This window comes from Rhineura floridana, chromosome 12 (genome assembly GCF_030035675.1).
Source record: "Rhineura floridana isolate rRhiFlo1 chromosome 12, rRhiFlo1.hap2, whole genome shotgun sequence".
NCBI lineage: Eukaryota > Metazoa > Chordata > Lepidosauria > Squamata > Rhineuridae > Rhineura > Rhineura floridana.
Window position 1 is genome coordinate 40,634,463 of NC_084491.1, and position 20,410 is coordinate 40,654,872.

A 20,410-nucleotide genomic window follows, 5' to 3' on the forward strand; every position below is an offset into this window, starting at 1 on the left:
ATACAGTGAGTGAGCTAGAGTTGACCAGTTGCAAACCGGTCAAATGGGATCGATTTTGGCCTCTTCCTGCTGAGGATGTGGACAAGGTGCTCTCATCTGTAAGGCCCACCACTTGTCTAAATGACCCTTGCCCATCGTGGCTCCTTATGAGCTGCAAAGAGAGATTGGGTGAGGGGATCAAGGCAATGGTTAATGCATCCTTGCAAGAGGGTGTTATGCCACTAGCCCTCAAGGAGGCTATTATTAAACCCATCTTAAAGAAGTCCTCCTTGGATCCCCAGATTCTAACCAACTTTCGCCCAATCTCAAACTTACCATTCTTGGGCAAGGTCATTGAGAGAGTGGTGGCAAATCAGTTGCAGACACACTTGGATGAAACAGATTATCTAGATCCATACCAGTCGGGTTTCAGGACTGGACATGGAACTGAAACAGCCTTGGTCGCTCTGGTCGATGATATGAGGAGGGCATTGGATAGGGGAGAACTCACCTTCCTTGTCCTCCTGGATCTCTCAGCGGCTTTTGATACCGTAGACCACGGTATCCTGTTAGATCGCCTGGAGAGTATGGGATTGGGAGGCACAGTCTTACAGTGGTTCCACTCCTTTCTCTCTGATAGGCGCCAACAGATAGCATTGGGTGATGAGGTTTCAGACCCTTGGCCTCTCAATTGCGGTGTGCCACAGGGCTCTATCCTCTCACCCATGCTATTTAACATCTATGTAAAGCCGCTGGGAGAGATCATCAGGAGATTTGGGCTGCAGTGTCACCAATATGCGGATGACACTCAGCTCTATCTCTCATTTAAATCTTCACCGGAGAGAGCTGTGGAGACCATGTCCAAGTGCCTGGAATCTGTGAGTGGATGGATGGGCAGGAACAGGCTGAAGCTGAACCCTGATAAGACCGAGGTACTACTTGTGGGAGACAAGGGAGGGTTAGGAGATGTTGACCTGGTGTTTGATGGAGTGAAGTTGCCCCTACAGGACCAGGTCCGCAGCCTCGGGGTTGTTCTTGATTCCAAGCTATCCATGGAGGCTCAGATTTCGGCTGTGAGCCGGGCAGCTTGGTATCAATTACACCTTATACGTAGGCTGCAACCCTACCTCCCTGTTCAACAGCTCCCACTCGCGGTGCATGCCCTGGTCACCTCTCGATTGGACTACTGTAATGCGCTCTACGTGGGGTTACCCTTGAAAACGACCCAGAAATTACAACTTGTACAGAATGTAGCGGCGCGCTTACTTACCAACAGCCGCCGCCGAGACCACATTACGCCAGTATTATTTGACCTACACTGGCTGCCGGTTATTTTCCGGGCCCGATTCAAGGTGTTGGTATTTTTAAAACCCTATACGGTTTCGGCCCAGCTTACCTGAAAGAGCGCCTCCACCGCCACCAATTATGCCGCCCAACTAGATCAGCCACTCAAGGCCTTCTCACAATCCCGCCAACCAAAACAGCTAGGTTGGTGGGTACTAGGGAGAGAGCCTTTTCTGTGGTGGCCCCCACTCTCTGGAACTCCCTCCCATGTGACCTTCGACATGCTCCTTCCCTAGAGGTATTCCGCAAGGCCCTGAAGACGTGGCTTTTCCAACAGGCCTTTGAGGTCCTTGGGAAGGGTAAATCTTTATGATTTTGCCATCTATCATAATAATATGACTGCATTTGATATTGTTGTATTGTTGTATTTTATCTCATTTTAATGTACGTCGCCTAGAGTGGCTAATTGCCAGATAGGCGACAAACAAATTAAATATTATTATTATTATTATTATTATTATTATTATTATTATTATTCCCTTAAGAACATAGGAAGAGCCTGGTTGCTGGATCAGACCAGAGGCCTATCTAGTCCAGCATCCTGGTCTCAAAGTGGTCAGCCAGATGCCCCAATGGGAAGCCCACAGGCGGAATGTAAGCACATCAGCTCTCTACCCACTTGGGTTCCTCAGCAACTGGTATTCACAGGGATACCATCTTCAGCCCTGCAAGTAGTACGCAGCCATTGTGGCCAGTAGCCATTGATAGCTTTATCCTCCATGAATGTGTCTAATCCAAATTGCTGGCCATTTGAGGGGAGGAGGGGAAGTGAAAACTGTTAAAGTGTGAAATCAGAGTGCTTTAAATGTATGGTGCGATTGTGATCTTATAAAGCGAACTATGTATATTGCATCCATAAAGATAAACTAATTCCACGTGGCTCTGTCATGCACAGAGGAATGGACTGCATGGACCACAGAAGCACGCTCTGTGCACATACCCAGAGAGAGAGACACAAACACACCCGTCCTTCCATGTGCTGAGGCAGCTGGCTCAGTCCGTGACACACTCTGGGGAGCTCTGTGGGTACAACTGCCTTGAGCCTTCTCTAATCTGCTCCTCGCGGGCCTGTTGACATGGCAAGAGTTTATGTGTGTGTTTGTTCTCAAGCGAGTATTAAACAATTATACCTGTTACATAAACACTGGGAACTAGTGCCAGCCAGGGAGGGAGAGATTGGCAAGGAGACCTAAATTACGCAGGCTCTGCGCTCTGCAACAAGTTCACCTTTTCATTTCTGGGGGTGACCTGGTGGTGCCTTGCTGAAAAAGGGCTGGCAGCAAGCAGCTTTTCTTGCCAGACTCAGCCCCGAGTACTCAAAGGGTTTGTGCCTGTCTCCTGGGCATGACATCTCATATTTCTTGTCTTCTTTTTCTCCCACTTGCATTCATCCATTAGGAAGCTCTTGCAATGACGCATAAGCAGGGTGCCAATGGCCCAACTTGCGCCACCCACAGAGCTCCTAGGCATAATGGCAAAGTAACTATTAGCTATCAAATTGAGTTAATTATTAAATTTTACAGTTATTACATTAATAACTACTGTAGCAAAGCAAATATCTTTTTGTATCTTGCTGCTTTTAGCTAACTTTGAGCATTGTGCTCTGGAATTCTTAAATGTTTGTGAGTGTGATATAATATTCGCACAGAGAGAGACAATGTTGCTTGTGATGCTGTGATTCCGCGTTGTTTTTAATGATGGATTTCATACTGTTGTAACCCACCCTGGGACCTCAGCACATGGCAGAGCATCAACTTTGCATGCAGAAGGTCCCTGGTTCAATCCGTGGTAAGGCTTCCAGTCTGAAACTCTGGAGAGTCACAGCCTGTCGTAATGACCTAGGGCAAGAGTTCCCCAAATTTTGGTCCACGGACTTCATCCAGGTGGTCCACAGTGCATCTGTGGATTTCTGCTTGAAAATGGGAGACAGCACATCCGTCGTATTAAATATTCACATTAATGTTTAAATGTGTTGCTTCTTTTCTTTCGTATAGTGTAATTTCTTGTATTGCAATCTGAGTTCTACGGAATACAATAAAATACAGTACATAAGAAATAAAATAAGCAAAAAAAAACATCATACAGCATCCAGTGCAGTGCATTACAATGGCTACAACAAGCAGAAAAATCATGAAGTGGCCTTCCAACACCCTCAGCAGAAGCCACCGATCTAGACCACACCGAGCTAGATGAACTCGTGGAATAAGGCGGTTTTCCTGCGTTCCAAAGAAGAACACAACCTCCCCTCAGCACAATTCAAAAACAGTGAAACTGTTCCATTTCTCTTCTTCCCAATCTCTCTTTCCATCCATCATAAAGTCACCATCCTTAGACTGCTGTTCTTCAGGGTGTCAGGGAGAGCGTCTCCAGATTCAGGCCCTCAACCTTTTTGAATGGCATGCCTCCGTCGTGTGAGAGCAATAGCCGCGATGTTGCTGAGCGCGCACAGAGTGCATTCCTTTCTTGCCTGAGTAACTGCAACTGGTCTCCACATGTTTAAGATGAGAGGGCAGGATGTCCAGATCGAAACATATTTTCAAGAACCTGCCTCCTGCTGTGGTTTCTTTTGCACACATGAATATTATGAATACAGAGGGGCATTGAAGAAAAATGTATGTGTGTGTGGGGGGGTGTCATTTAACAAAAATAATCAGTGGACCACTCCAGCTAATATTAGTGTTTGAAGGGAAGCACAGATGAGGAAAATGCAAAAATCAATGGAAGTGTCGCGTGTGAAAACAAAACCCCTAGAGAATGTTGTTTCCTATCGTTTGGAATCTCCATGGACACAGAGAGTCTATCTGAGTCCCAGTTGCTGAGGGGAACAGCAGTGGGCAAGGGCTGCTACCTTCATGACCCATTTGTGAGCTTAATTGATGCACCTGGATGGCCTCTGTGTGGCACAGGATGTTGGACAAGATGGACCCTTGGTTTGATCCAGGAGGGGAAGGGCTGTTGCTCATTGGCAGAGCCTCCACTTTCCATCCCAGATTCAGTCCCCCCATATTCAGGTAGGACAGAGGGCACTCCCTGTTCTGCTGGTTCCAGTGCGTCTCTCTCTACCTTTCTCTTCTGAAATCGGGGGCGCACAATGCTAGTCAGAGCCCATCCCTTTTTACTGTAAAACCTGGTGGGAGCAGCTCGAGTGCATTTTTTAAAAAAAATCAGCTTCAAAGAGATTTCACAACTGATCGGCAGATTGACCCGTTGCCCTTCCAGGTGCGGCCAATGGAAACACTTTGCTGTAAGCCAGAAAGAGACCCCTGCCTGAACCCCTGGAAACCTGCTGCCAGTCAGTGTAAACAACACTGAGCTAGCGGGACCAGCCTTATCACTCTGTATAAGGCAGCTTCCTCTGTTCTGCAGATGTTCCTGCGCTTTTCAAATCAGTGGCACCAACCGGTCATTTTCAAAACCAACAAACTGTGGTTCAGAAGAGCCTGTACAGCATTGGAAGGCGTGCTAGGGAACGGAAAGAGTTTTTTGCTCTTCCCCCCCCACCACCATCACCCTCCTCCTTTTGTGGCTCAGGGATTAGGCTGTTTGTTGGACTCGTGTTTAGAGCTGGAAGCGTGGCGGGGGGAGGGAAGGGGCGCATGGCAGGGGAGGAGCAGGAAGCGTTGCCTGCATGGCTGGTGCGCTGGTACATTCAGTGCTCAGCCACCACCAACTGCTTGTGAACGCAGCAGAGATGACATAACCATGGAGGGGTAGGGCAGAGATGGAAGATCCAGCTGGCGCTGTTCCCTGGAAACAACAGAGATACCCTGCCGATCTTGAACAGTGCTTCCACCCCTCCTCCATGGCCCAGGCCCTTATTCCTGTCTGTGGAGTAGCTGCGGGTTGCCACATTGATGCTCAGCTGCGGGGGGATGCATGCCGCATTGTGAAGCGAGCCAGAGTTCATTCCCAAAACCTGTTTTCTCAATGTTGAGGTAGTCATATGGGTAATGGAGTAATTCAGAGCATATGCAGAATGCCTTTCCTTCACAGTTGGCAGCAACTAGCTGCCACTTACTTGGGTAAAGGATGCTTAGAGGAGAGGGTATAAGCAGGGCCCGGGTGCATACTGCAGTTCTATGCAACACATAAATTGGCGTGATTTACAGGATTCAGCATCTTGGAAACTTCAGTGGTGGTGTTTTTTAAGCAAGTTTCTGGTCCTCAAGATATAAAATGCTTGGAATAGTGTGGGCCAGGCGTGGTACAATCTCAGGAGTGGCAGGAGGGCACTGAATGCGAGTTCTAGAGACTTTGGTGGGGAGCCACTCAAGATGTGCTCAGGGGTTTTGTTTCAATACACGTTGCATGGCATGCAGAAGAGTTCTGATAGCTCAGCCCTGGGAGGGCCTGTTTGTTTACTTCACTGTCACCAGTCATGTCCATAACTCAGGGACGTTTTCTATGTTTGCAGTAAATCCATATACTAGAAACAGGGATGGCAGAGAGCACTTAATGCTCTGGGAGACGTCTGTCTTGCAAAGGATCACATGCTCTTGCATGCACGGATTGCCTTGTTAAACTCTCTCACTCCCAAGCTGGTAACTTTCCACTTTGGTTTCCATTCTGAGCCAGTTCTGGATTGCAAAGCAGGGCTGGGTGGTCTACATTCTTGGACCCAACGCTTCAGGCCTGGACAGTCCACCTGTGGCACATCCTGAGGTGGTGGTGATGGTGGTAGAGTGGACAGTGCCACTTCAGAGTGCAGGTGTCAGGCTGGGAAAGGGTCCCCTTTTTAATTCTCCCTTATTTTTAAATAGAGGTAGATCCTTGTAAATAGAAAACTAGCAGACCACGGAATGAAATGGGCCAGGACCTCATTTCTCTGATGCATATCAATGTGTGGTTCTCTTTCTAACTTCCAAGGGCTTTTGTTTAAACAATGTGAGAGAGCAATCCAAGTTTCCTCCTCTACCCCATGGACATTGTCTAAAGTGGCCCTTCCGTTCATTTTCCCATCCCAGAACTCTGCTACCTCAGTGTGCTGCACCGGGATGTCAGAGAATTCCGACAAAAAATGAGAGTGGAAATTGCCAATATTTGCTTAATCGTCCCTGGTCCGGAATGGAAATCAGTCCAGCCAGATACAATTGGTATTCGCTCTTGTTGTTGTTTTCTGTCTGCAAACGAGACATAATTGATTATATTATTTTCCTCCCATTTGTACTGTGTTTCCTTTGCACTGAAGAATGGGGTGGAATATTGTAATTTACATCATTAATTATGTAAATTACACAAGTTACGTAATACCACACAAGAGACAGCAAGACGAATAAACATCGGTTTTGGCGGAAGTAGAGCAGAAACAGAATTGTGTATGACGAATACGGGGTGGAACAGAAAATGCTGCCTTTTCAGTGCTGCATGGGTAGGCACCACGCCTCAATTTCTTAAGCAAGGTGTTACCAGCATTTCAGCCTGCCTTGACATCACACCTTGTAATCCGGAAACAGGAATTGTGGTTGCTGAAGGCTGGAGTGGCACCACTCCTCAAGCCCCACTCACTTAATGCTGCTCTTCCCACATCCCAGTCTGTAGCAGTCCTCCTTTTTGCAGAAGGAGGTATGAAATAATAATAACGCCTCTGAGCATGTACAGAATGCCTTTCCTCTCACCAGTGGAAAATTGCAACCTGTTCCCTCATGCCTAGAATTAAGGAGCAGGGAGTGATGGCAGGGCTGTAAGCCAAACCTGAGTTGTGGCATAATGTCTGTTGCTAAACACGCAACTAATGCACAGTGCCATCCCCACCCCCATCGCCAGCACTCTGAGAGCAGTCAAACATTATTATTATTCACTAACAGGCAAAAAACCTCGAGGTTTAAGAACCTCCCTATAGCCCACAGCTATTTCTATCAAACTTTTAAAAGCAGGGAAATTGGGCAGCTATAGTGAATACACCAGGAAAGCAGGAGACCTGGCCTCCTCTCTGAGATATTGTACTGCCCTACAAATTTAAAAAATGCAAACACCGTTTGGGTTGGTCTTTCACAGTCCAATCCACTTCCTGTGTAGCTTGGAAGAAATTGGTAACAGAGGAAGGGCAGAGGGGAGGAGGGGGATGGGAGCAGGCAGGAGGGGGAGGGGAGGAGAAGGTTTGATCATTGGCATGTTTATTGAGTTCAGTGGGATTTACTCCTATGCAATCAAGCTTAGGATAGGTAAAACTGACCAGGGGGGGAGGGACAGAGGGCTGGAGTGGGCAGGGGAGGAGGAAGAAGGAAGAGGGGAGGGGAGGAGGAAGGGAGAGGAGAGGGGAAGAAGGGGAAAGGCAGGTCTGATCATTTGCATTCTTATTGCATTCAAAGGGATTTACTCCTATGCAGTCATGGTTAGGATAGGTAAAACTGACCATGGGGGAGGGGAGAGGAGAGGGAAGGAGGAAGGGAGGGGAGAGGGGAGCAAAAGGAGGGGGAGGGGGAAGGAGGGGATTAGAGGGGGAAGGGCAAAGGAAGTGCAGGTTTGATCATTTGCATGATTATTGAGTTCAGTGGTATTTACTCCCATGCAATCATGCTTAAGATAGGTAAAACTGACCACGGGGAGGGGGAGGGAGGGGCAAAGGAAGGGGGAGGGAAGGGGCAAGAGGGAGGGGATAGGATAGAGGAGAAAGGAGGGTGGGTTTGATCATTTGCATATTTTTTGAGTTCAGTGAGATGTATTTCTGTGCAATCATGTTTAGGATAGGTGAAACTGACCTGAGGGAGGGGAGGAGGAGGGGGAAAGAGATTGGGTGGGTAGACACTGGGCAGAAGGGAAGCCCCTTTCCTTTCCAAAAGGAAAAGATTGTCAACAGTATGATTGCTTTTCAGCGTTTCCCCCACCTTTTTATTCTACAGCAGACACATGTAGCCTCCCACCCAAATTTAAACCAAAGCTGTCACTGGCCACATGCGCTCCAGACCTTTATTTCACATTAGACAGTCATGGCTTCTCCCAAAGAATCCTGGGAAGTGTAATTAGTGAAGGATGCTGAGAGGTGCTAGGAGAGGCCCTGTTCCCCTCACAGAGCTTCAATTAGAATGTCTGACTGTTAAACCCCTCTGGCCACTGGAGTTCTGTCAGGGGAATAGGAGTCTCCTCTCAGCACCCTTCACAAACTACACTCCCAGGATTCTTTGGGGGAAGCCATGACTGTTTAAAGTGAAATAAATGTCTGGCATGGTTGTGGCCTCCTGATTAGGCAAGCCAAGCAGCTGTGAGTCTGGTTTTTAGAGCCCTGACAGTTAGTTCTTACTGAGCATGCCTGACGTTATCATTGAGTTCAATGTAAAATTTATTAAATTAATTATCAGACAGGCATTTTTTAAACTTTTAAACTGCAAAGGACGAAGGTCAGAGTATGGGGCAAGGTCAGTAATAGGACTACAGGTACTCTGTGAACATGGCTAATTTTTAATGAATTTCAACAGATTATGAGAACTCTGACAGAAAAAAAAGTTCAAAAGGGGTCTGTTTTTTCTCTCTCTCTTTTTACACTTTGAACTCTCAATTCTCTCTGACTGTTTTGTGTATCGCCATGAAAATGTAGAGGGTTGTTAAGCAAGTGTTTCTGAGTTCAGGACTATAAGTCTTGTAAGGTTTTGTTTTGAAATGAGCTTACAGAAAGCATCAAAATGGCATGGGGGTATTTTCAATTTAACATTGCGGAATGTGAAAAATCCACACTGGCTATAGTATACAGCCACTCTCGTGGCCCTATAATTTAATGGGGGCATGCATGGAATTTTAAAACTCACAGTTTATGCCAACATCTGTCCTCCAGATGTTTTGGACTACAGCTCCCATCCACCCCAACCAGCACAGACTACAACTGATGGGAGTTGTAGTCCAAAGTGGCTGAGCTGGTTGGGGCTGATGGGAAACTGTGGTCCAAAACAACTGGAATCACGTCCTCGGAGAAAGCTGGCTATCCCACCTCTGGTACCATTCCTGTACCTAACTGCAGCTTTCCATCTCTGACTATGTTCGTTCACTTTCTGCACAGTGTGCCTCAATATTAGTTCCTGGTCCGCTCTCCTGCTTTGTTTTTGTTTGAACCCTTAACAGTTCTCATTTAAGAAATAACTAAGAGACTTGTGGCACCTTGAAGACTAACAAATGTATTATGGCCTAAGCTTTTGTGGATTGCAGTCCGTTTCATCAGATAGATGCACGAAGTTTTAACCTGAGTTAACACACACACACACATACACAGGGTTTGTGGCAGGTGGAGGGGAACTGAAATGCAAAGAAGTACAGACAGTGATAATTACCGAATTTAAAAAATGCAATTCACAAAACAGGTTTTGGTCACACACACATCCTGGCATTGGTAACAGGTACAATGTGCAAAAAAAAAAATTGTCTCAGTTGAGTCCCACAAGTGATCACATTGAACCCTTTGATATTTTTCAGTGGTTTCATGTTGCAGTTCCCCTATGAATTTCCTCACCTCCAGGTTGGCCATTTTAAAGTCATTTACAGAGGGCACCACCAGCCTAGGTAGATAGATAGATGGACGGACGGACGGACGGACGGACAGACAGACAGACAGACAGACAGATAGATGCAGGTACTGCATATTCTGCAACATCTCATTGACACGATAATGGTGCATTACTGGTGGATTTATACTGGGCCGTGCACACATCATTCTGCTTTATTAGTTGTTCTGCGAATGTTACTGCCTTTTTTTCCATCTGGAGTGGCACTCTAGTGCTATTATAGCACAACAAATGTGGGGCAAAAAATAAAGCAGAACATTTGCTGTTACAGGGTTTCAGGACGTTGCAGGGCATGCACCGGCTGGAAATGTTTGCAGGCGCAAACAGTATTGAAAGTGGGGTTGTGTATGACTCCCTCAGTACCATCATGAGCAGAAATTATCATGATTGCACAATGGAAAGGATGTCTGGAGGGGGCGAGGGTGTCCTGGGAGGTTGAAATGTCCCCCAACCCCAGCAATAACGGTTGTCAACCATGGCCTTTCTCGCTTGACTTCCCAACACTGAACATCACTGCCGATTCCTGAGAGAGGGAGGCATGAGGTGCAGGGAGCTCTGTGCGGGCACAGCGGAGCCAGTCTGATTTTCCTGCCACCATACCGTGCTGAGCTCCCAGTGCTTTGCTCCTTTCAGGCACCGGCAGCGACATGTGGGGCTAGTAAGGTAGGCCTGCCCTGCCTGCATTGCCCCAATGGCTTTGAATATTGCCGTTGAAGAAATGCAAGTCTTAGCTCTGCATCCAGTCCTCCCAATTAATCCTTTTCTTGCAGACAGATCTTTTTTTTAAGGAGCCAGCTCTTCCTCCATACCTCTTCTGCCCTCTCCCTGTCACCCCCCAAATCCTCTCCCTCTCTCCATCCACCTCAACTTTGTTGATTTGCAGAAATTCCTGCCTCCATCTCACTCCCCCCCCACACACACACTCTTCCTCCTCGCTCTCATATTCTCTGGCTGGCACTAAGCAAAGACGAGGCTTGGCTGTTAAGGGGAGGGGCCTGCCAGCCTCCCTGCCAGCATGGCAGATGCCCCCTCACATGGGCGCGCACACCATCTGGCTCCATCTGGAACAGACACCTACCGAGGAGGCCAACAAAGCAGCAGGGAAGGGGGGAATGGGACTTGGAAGGGTCCTTCTGAGGGTCCCTGACTGTACCAGCAGTTGTTGCTTTTTCCTGTGTACAGTGTGTGGGGGGGTGTATTTGAGGCCGAAGAGGGTGCAGGTGTAAAAGACAGCAGGAATAATAGGGATTTTGCCTGCCCTGATCTGCCTATAACTCTGAATACATATCCAGTAGGATTGGAGTGTGTGAATAATCAGGGCCGGCTCTACCATTAGCCAGAGGGAGGCGATTGCCTCTGGTGGCCTCTGCTGGGAGGCACAGGGGGAGCGGTTCCACCTGAGCCTCCTGGCTAAACCCGTCTGCTTGAGGCTCAGAGTTGTGTGTGCCCCGTGTGGCCTGTTCTGCGCCCCCATCGCTAGCCAGCTGCTCTAAGGTGTGATGGAGGCCACCATCCCATTGCCAGTTTTGAAATAAGATTCAGCTGCCAGCACCAACACTGCCTTTGCGGGATGCTGTTGCAGTAAAAGGACCCCCTTCCTCCTTTTCACTTCAGGAGCAGTCACGTGCTTCTTTCCAAACTCTGTGAGTTGCTTCTTCACACAATGCAACATGAGTATCAGGCAGTCTTCCTCAACCTGGTACTGTCCCGATGTTGCTGGACTACAACTCCCATCTTCCCTTACCACTGGCCATCCTGGCTGCTGGGGCTGAGGGAAGATGGAGATCTGATCCAGCAAGAGTTCTTTCTATGCTCTTACCGTCTCTTTCAAGTATCCTTGCGGAAACAGCAGGGAAATACAGGAGAAATTTAACACCGAACTATTGCCGGTCACATGCCAAACCTGCAGGGATTGCGCCACATCCAGTGGTAATCTGGCAATGTTCATGCATTGTGATCACATGTAACTGGCGTGACCCACACCACTGTCAGTTTAATGGTGTGGAACTCAGCCCTTGGCTGTAGGGCACAGTCCCTTTCCATCCCAAGTCCCATAAAACGCGCACACCCATTTTGGAAATTTTCATTGCAATGTACAACTTAACTGTTTTTTTGTTTTGTCTTGAAATTATTCTTATTTTGCTTCCTGGCTTGGAAAATCAAAACCCAAGACCGGGAAAAAGCAGCAGGGATCATTGAACCCTCCTCCTCTCAATCCCCCAGGCTGTGCCGTATTCAGTTACCAAATAGCTCAGCCTGAGCTGCCATAACCCCAAGTGACCTGAAGGAATTACATTTCAGACCTGCTGCTCTAGCTGCAGAGAGAGAGAGAGAGAGAGAGCGCTTTACTATTTTGGGGTGGGGCAGAAGGATACATGTTGGCATGGGGCTCCTGAGTTGAAAACAGGACCACTTTAAAGAGAAGCAAAATTTTCCTGTTTCAGCCTAAGGTTCTTTCTTACATTAGACTGCAGTTTGGGGGGGCAATGAGTAGACTGTGGAACAAGAGCCCTGTTGCCCCCTTCCCCACCAGCACTCACTTGTTAAGCAAGAGTGAGAAGTGTCAAGGCTCAGGGGCCAAATGCAGCCCTCCAGGCCTCTCTCTTTGGCCCTCAGAACTCTCCCTAGGCCACACCCACTGTCTCTAGGCCACACCCACTGTCTCTAGGCCACACCCCTCACCAGCCCTGCTTTGCACCCCTGTGTGTTTTCACCTGGAATGTGGCCTGACCGTGCCCCTTGCTAGACTAGATGGAGGATAGAGAGGAGTTGTGTGAGTGTGTTTAGAAACCTTCCTACTCCACAAAGGTATCATTTACATGCATTGCCCTGCCCATTTTTGCCTCTGGCCCCGCCCACCACTGGCATATGGCCCTCTGGAAGTTGCCCACAAGGGAATGTAGCCCTCTGGGTGAAAAATGTTCCCCACCCCTGCTGTAAAGAGCGTTGGGTTTAACCTTGGGCCCGTTCAGCAAGGTCCTCCTTCAGTCCTTAGGCAAGAGTGCAGATGGGATCACTAAGCACATGGACCCTCAAATATTCCAAAAATGCCACTGTGTAGATCAGCCTTCACTGATCTGGTGCCCTCCAGACGTTTTCGGATACAACTCCCATCAGCCCGAGGGCTGGGACTGATGGGAGTTGTAGTCCAAAATATCTGGAGGGCACCAGGTGAGCAAAAGGGGTGTAGATAATTTAAGCAAGCAAAAGTTGATAATTTTTTTAAAGAATTATGACCAATGGAAAAGTTAAAGCCAGAAGCACGAGCAACAGACTAACATCAGTAAGCCAGCAAACCATAAAAACGATAGATCCAAATGGAGCTTAAATGGGTTTAAAAGCCTTTGTAAATAAACAGGACTTAGCCTGTCAAACAACTTCTCCAGTCCTGTGAGGCTTTTCCTCAGCCCACGCATGATGTGTTGCGTCTTCACTACCTCAGTCTCTTGTACTCTGCCCCACCACCACTGACGTGGACATACACTGCTCAGCCAATCAGGGCCAATTCACACACGTGTGTTCATCACCCTCCTGAGGGAACATCACCTCAGTTGTTCCTATGGCAACACATCTGCTCTTGACCAAGTCTTTAGACATGTAGATCAGGTACTTAACAGCTTTCTGTACTGCAGACCCCAAATTTCCAGATACAGAATTACAGGCTTGGAGTGGACCCAAAGACATCATCCAGACCTACCCCCCAATCCTATAACACCATTTTATTTCATTTCATTTCTAGACTTCCATGGACCAAAGTCCTCTGGGCAGCTTACAAAAATCAATGAAAATAGATACTGCTGGAGGCAGTATGCTTTGACTAGCAGTTGTTGGGGAACGTAGGTGGGGAGAGTACTGGTGTGCTCACATCACGTCCCGCTACTTGAAGGCTTCTCAGAAGAGACCTCTGGTTTGCCACTGTGAAAATGGGATGCCAAACTAGAGGGGCCTTTGGTCTGATCCAGCAGCCAGGCTCTTCTGACATTCTTCTGCAATATCCTACAAGCCATTAAATAATCTTGATGCAAATAACATTAGAATTACATTCCTAAATTAGAGGAGCATAGCAGGAGGGGGAGCCTTACAGGAAACACAGCACTTGGAGAGGAGAGGCTTATCTCCCTGCAAATTAGGAAGAAAAAATAAGAAGTGTAGCTGTATACTAGTAATGTCTAATTTGGAACCCTGGTAACCATATTTCCCAAGTGTTTTTAGTTCACACATTCAGCAGCTGATCATCAAGGAACAGTGAAAAGTGTGTACACTTAAGAACGTAGGGAGCTGCCACTGGTTCATCCAGCTCAGTACTGTCTGCACTGACTGGCAGTAGCTCTCCAGGATTTCCAGTGGGATATTTCCTGTCCTACCTGGAGATGCTGGCATTGGACCTGGGATCTCCATAGTCAGAAGCAGTAGATCTCTGATGTTCAGAGTTGGCAGTCATCTCCGAGGCATCTGGCTGGGCAAGGTGGGCATTTAGAGCACAATCTGTTGGCAAGTTTTCCAGCACTGGTCCATCTGAAGTGAATGGGAGTGACACAAGGACCTCCAACAGCCCGACCGGGGGACCTTTCCTGGATAACTTGGGCCACCGAAGCAAACGTGCACAAACCCTCCAGGTGGCCTGTTTACTGAGCAGTCATCCTAATTTGCTTGGAAGTTAGATGACGTTGTGTCAAAGTAAGTGCTATCCCACACTTTCCACGGCATTTCCCCGTCACTTTCCTTATCGCAGAAATTCTGATCTCATCAGTTGGTTGTTACACAAGACCTCCCAATCAGCTAAAATTGCACAACCTGGATTTTCCAGTGTCTGACTGAATCCCTTCTAAAAATAGCAACAACCTGAAAGCTGCCTTTATCTGCCTGTCCTTCTGTATGATATTCTGAGTGTCTGAATATTAGACTGCAGTATGTATTTCTGGACTCTCAACTCCATGTGGGTAGCAGGCTTGCATTCCCACTGTGGGCATGATTGCAAAAGCATGTTGAGCACAGCACAGGACAATCTGGGTACAGTTATACAAAATTATTACATTTTCTGCTGTTGCTGTGGTCCGTATACAGTATAACAATGCGCTGTTCACATCACCTGTGTGCGCACGGGAGCATTTGTTTGGCTTTGTGCCTCAGCATGTCCAATATAGCCCCAATATAACCTTGCACTTTTATCTCTGTGCTTGCAGACTGTGTTCACTGGAGTGACAGTGGCATGCTGATCAGAGGTTTAAAATTCCTGAAGATAAATAATGCTGCTATATATATAGATATCCCTGGGTTTATTTTTAACGCTGCCCAAAATAGCCCTACCTTATCCAAGCTAAAGTTAGTTTCCCTGCAATGTCTGCACAAAGAGATTTGGTTGGAGGACGGAGGAGGGTTAGAAGCAGTGGGAAAAAAACCCGAACGGTGCTTGATTTATTAAAAGGGAAAGGTAGGCCATTGATTGATTGATTGATTATTTGATTTATATCCCACCCTTCCTCCCAGCAGGAGCCCAGGGCGGCAAACAGAAGCACCAAAAACACTTTAAAACATCACAAAACAGATCTTAAAATACATTAAAACAAAACATTAAAAACATTTTTTTTAAAAAACTTTAAAAACATCTTTAAAAAAGGTTTAAAAACATTATTAAAAACACATATTAAAAAGCAATTCCAACAGAGAAGCAGACTGGGATAGGTCTCAACTTAAAAGGCTTGTTGAAAGAGGAAAGTCTTCAAAAGGTGCCGAAAAGATAGCAGAGATGGCACCTGCCTAATATTCAAAGGGAGGGAATTCCACAGGGTAGGTGCCACCGCAGTAAAGGTCCGTTTCCTATATTGTGCAGAACAAACCTATGTGGGAAGGTGAGCATGCTCAGAGGCACTCATCCCCTTTTCATTTTTTCATTCATCCCCCTCTGGTGTTTTGCTGCTGTTAATCAGCATCTGTGACCCTAAAACGTTCATGATTTAAGAGGCAGGGATAGTTAACATGGTGCCCTCTAGATGTTGTTGGACTCAAACTCCCATCAGCCCCAGCCAGTGCAGGCAATGGTCAGGAATGATGGGAGCTGTAGTCCAGCAACATCTGGAGGGTTCATGTTGGCAATCCCTGATTTAAGAAGTCTCCTTTGGACCCAGATTGAGCTGACCGGCCTCCCGTAGAGTTTTGCATCAGAAAATGTTTAAAACTTAACTTCAGTTTTAACTTCAGTTTTAACTTAAATAAATTCAGACTGCAGGGCCTGCTGAGCAAGAATTAGCTTGGAAGTACAACTGGCCAGTGTTCTTCAACTTTGGGTCCCCAGATGTTGTTGGACTACAACTCCCATGATCCCTTGACCAGTAGCTAAGCTGTAGTCCATCAACATCTGGGGACCCAAAGTGGAAGAACAGTGAACTAGGGGTGCAGCATGCAAGGGTGCCTAACTTGAATCTGGAGCACATATTTCTGAATATTTTTCAGCTTTAACCTCTGGTTCCTAAACTAGTGTCCGATTCCCCCACCCCTCCATTTGCGGTGAGCCATCCTGGAATGTGGGATGTGACTCTGTTAAATTAAATAAACAAACCGTGTTAGGAAGCTGCCTTATCCTCTAAAAATCACACATCCCACCCCTGCTTATGCCTCGTGTGGCCATGTGACCTGCTTTACAGAGGGCAGTCGTCTATTTGAAGGCAGCCTCTGTTTGAAGGGGGGGCTGCCTGATCCGAGTCTGGTATAAAGACCCTTAACAAAGGAGAATGGGGGAGTTAAAGTTGCCCGACAGCACTTTGCACCTGGACTGAGAAGAATAGGAATCTGCTTGATACTGAGTCAGACTACTGGTCCAACTAGCTCCATGTTGTCTGCACTGACTTAGCAGCGGGCCTCTATGTCAACCTTCCCATCCAGTGTGCCTCCAGATGTTGTTGGACCACAACTCCCATCTTTCCTGACCATTGGCAGTGCTGGCTGAGGCTGATGGGAGTTGTGGTCCAGCAACATCTGGAGGCACACTGGTTGGGAAAGGCTGCTCTGTGGTTTCAGACAGGGTTTTCCCAGCTCTACCTGGAGATGCCAGGAATTGAACCTGGGATGTTTGCATAAACAACAGATGTTCTACCCCTGAGCTACGGCCCTTCCCTTATGTGAAAGATTTTCTTTCAAATTGCTTTTATTTATTTTTATTTTTAAAAAATACACACTTTTTTCTTCCAAGCTGTACTATTCTTTAGGCTGATGAATGCGCTCTGCATAAAACAGAATCCTAGCATATACATTTTCTCTTCTGTTTGGTCATTCACAACATTTATACAAGTGGACTACATGCATGCCAGTTGAAATGAGCCCACACCATCTCGTCATTAAGAGTTAAATTGACCATGATCTTTTATGTCAAGGAGGGGGGATGAGGGGAGATGCTGTGTGATCTTGGCCTCTGTGCACATCCAAAGAACAATAACGTTCTCACGTGCAACTTTCCAAAACTTCATCCTGACTCTTGAAATCGTCTGACACAAACAATGGAAACTTACCAGGGGACAATTTGATCTGTAACCAGGGAATTTATAGATTTGTATCTGGCTTTCGGTTGGTTCTGCCTGGAAATTTAAGAGGTCACTGGGCTGTGACGATGGTTGTGGGAGATGTGTGAGTTTTGCAGGAACATCTGGGATCCTGGGCAACATAGTTGGCAGACCTGCAAATAGCATCCCCTGTTTCTATGCCTCAGTTTTCTCCCGGTGTAAACAAGGATGTGTGCCTGTCAGAGCACAGTCTTGTCAGGAGCGCTCTATTGCAGAGAAAATATTTGTCATTGAAATCCAAGCCAGGACTGAATTTGGCATCAGACCTCAAGCCCTGTGTAGAATGCTGACATCTGCAATGTATCTGGAGGTGGGCCAGCATTACGCGAACCTGGTGAGATGCCACCAAATGGCCATTGCTCACCTTGGTATGCTCACATCCCTTCTTGACCTTTTTGCTTCCCTGCCTGCTAAACATGGCATCTGTTGCCCCTTTCTGTGATGTATGTTGGTTGCTATGCATGCAAATAGGTTGGAGAGGGGTTTGGCGTAATGGCTGTTGGTGGCACAAAAGGCACTGACAGCTCCCTAAAGCTTGGAGGACTCTGCCTTTGCAATTCCCCACACACAGCCTGTTACCTTCTGTTCGTCGGCTTTCTGCTTCTCTATGTCTAGCTAAGTGGTTCAGTAGGGGAAGGTGGGTAAACAGGAACTCAACTTTGTGGGATGTCACCATAGAACATTCACATGCGAGGGCTCAGGTGCTCAAAACAGCCTTCCTCTACTCTCTGCTTGCAGGATTCATTGTAAGGGATAGGCTCAGGTTGATCTGTGATGGGTTGGTGAATAACAGCCTTTTGGTGTAAGGTGAGCTGGACTAGATAGTCTCTAGAGTACCTTTCCTCTGATAAGGTGCAGTGTCACCATTGTGCTCTTCCAAGTCTAGACACCTTGGCAGGATTCCTGAAAGATCGACCAACACCGTTGCTCGCAAGTTGGGGTTTAGTGCTGGCAGTATGCACAACCAGTGAACTCCAGACGAGTTCCATTCCTTGTCTGCATTGTCTCTCCCACTGGTGGGGTGTGGAGAGTTTCATGTGCTGGTAGAGATAGGGGAGAACTTCGATTCAGTTCACAGTTAAAGCCGAAATGGTTGAATTTGCACTTTCCGAAATTCACTGAAATTCACATGTATCCAATTTTTGCGATGCAGTTCTGCTACCAGTGTTTTCAAAATTCTTATATTAGGGGAGAGTGTGCATTAAAAATAATATATCCGTGAAAATACCATACACAATGCATATTAGGAGCAATTGCTTGAAAAAATGTGTACATTAGTCAAAACGGCATACAAAAATGTGTTTATTAGGAGAAATTTGCACTAAAATGCAATTTTCTTGAGATTTTTTTTTTAATTTACAAATTGCTGCAGAAGTGTGGAGAAATGAATTTGAGAGTGGAAAAATGAGGAATGGAGAGAGCCACACCTGAAGGATCCTTCCATCCCGGTGTGGTGGGAGGGAAAGGGGAAGCACTCAGTGAGGGTCTGCCACTCATGGGCACTGTTCACGGAATGGGCAATGTGTGGTATTAATTGGCTCCCTTTCTCCATGACTTTGCATGCAGGACGGACAGCTTTTATTCTGAGCTTTGTCACTGCCTCCTCATGTGGGCTCAGAGTGGTCACTTAACCCTGCTTTGGAGGATGTGAAAATCTGAGTTTAAATGAGGGGGGGGCACATCCTTCCCTTTTCTCCTCCAATGAAAGGAACGAAATACAGACTATAGAGAGCACTGAGTATTTTTGTCTTGCAAAGATGAGAGTCATGGTTTCACCCGGACAAAACGTTTAGTGATTTCTACATGCCCAGTGTCTGGTGTGTGTTTGTGTGCGTGCTTGAAATCACTGGGCCTGTTTAGCCAGGTTGCTGTGACACTCCAGCAGACCAGGACTGGGCAGAGCCACCCCTCACGCCTCCCCCTGGCTTCCCCCCTCCCTTGTGCAGACGCTTGCCTTGGCCGTCGGTACCTCCCTCAAGGGAGCCCTTCTGTGCAGGCGTGCCTGGGCGTCTGTTCCACCTCCCCGGCTTGATGTCAGAGTGATTCAGGTGCCGTCAGCAGCTCTGCGAAGATTCCCCCGCTGGAGGAGGCAAAGGCAAAAAAGCGGACGCAGCAGCGGCAGCGGCTTTGCCTGGAGTGACAGCTTTGCCACAGACCCGATTTTTAAAGGAAGGCGAGTCAGAGCAAACGTGGCTTTACAGAGCGTGGAGAGTCACCTGCACACTGCCAGCATTCCACGGGCAGCCAGGAGAAACTGGCAAACTTTTTTTCCGTTTGGCCAGAGGAGAAGCCCATGTGAAGTTCAGCACTGAGCGTCAGTCCTGTCGAAGGTACCCCTATCTCAGCAGCACCTCTCTGTTGTCGTCACACTGGGTCCATCAGCGCTCCAGAGAAACTGCCTTGATATCTGAGCAGGCAGAGCTGTGTGTGAGTGGAGCAGCAGACCCCTCTAAGCCTCACCTTTCTTCGTACCTGGACCTGGAGGAAGCCCGCGGGGGAAGAGAGGGGGAAGGGTCTCACCTGGCAGCATGCGGAATTCCTACACGGTCACCCTCCCTGAAGAGCCCCCCATCTCGCCTTTCCCTGGGATGCCAAAGGACCTGCGGACCAAGACCCCCATGCCAGGATCCCTGTTGGTCTCTGCCTTCGTGGGTCTGGTGCTCAATAAAACCAAGGTACAGCCCAGCTTCAGCCCATGCACACACACACCCCCACACACCATCCTCATGCCGCTTGTGTTCAGGGACTGCTGAACAGGTGGTGCATGGGCAGACGTAGGATCTTAGCAGCCAGCATGATAGCAGGAGCCCTGGACCTTCGCCTGTGCTCTGCCACTGATTCCGCTACATGGACTTGGGGCAGCGGCTGAACCCTGCTTCCAGCAGGCCGGGAGAGGGTTAAGGTGTGGGGGTTGCCCACCTGTGGCAAAGCCAGAGGTCAGAAATCACATTCTTTCCGCCCTTATCGCATTGCACCCTTCATGGACCCATGCGTACAGCAGGTGGCAGTGGGGAGGGGGATGAATGTAAGGAGGTAGGTACCATCTGC

At 47.6% G+C, this 20,410-nt stretch overlaps 1 protein-coding gene across 2 annotated transcripts in view; it reads left to right on the plus strand.

Annotated features, from left to right (window-relative positions):
- USP2 (ubiquitin specific peptidase 2) overlaps positions 1-20,410 on the plus strand; it is a 69,559-nt gene that overhangs the window by 19,337 nt on the left and 29,812 nt on the right. Inside the window, exon 1 of one of the 2 annotated variants that reach the window (XM_061592587.1) lies at positions 19,402-20,037. The exons of the other annotated variant lie outside the window; for it this stretch is intronic. Within the exon in view, the coding sequence (XP_061448571.1) occupies positions 19,891-20,037 (147 nt within the window). The 5' untranslated portion in view covers positions 19,402-19,890. Of the gene's footprint in view, positions 1-19,401; positions 20,038-20,410 lie in introns of those variants that run through there. 2 annotated transcript variants of the gene reach the window in all.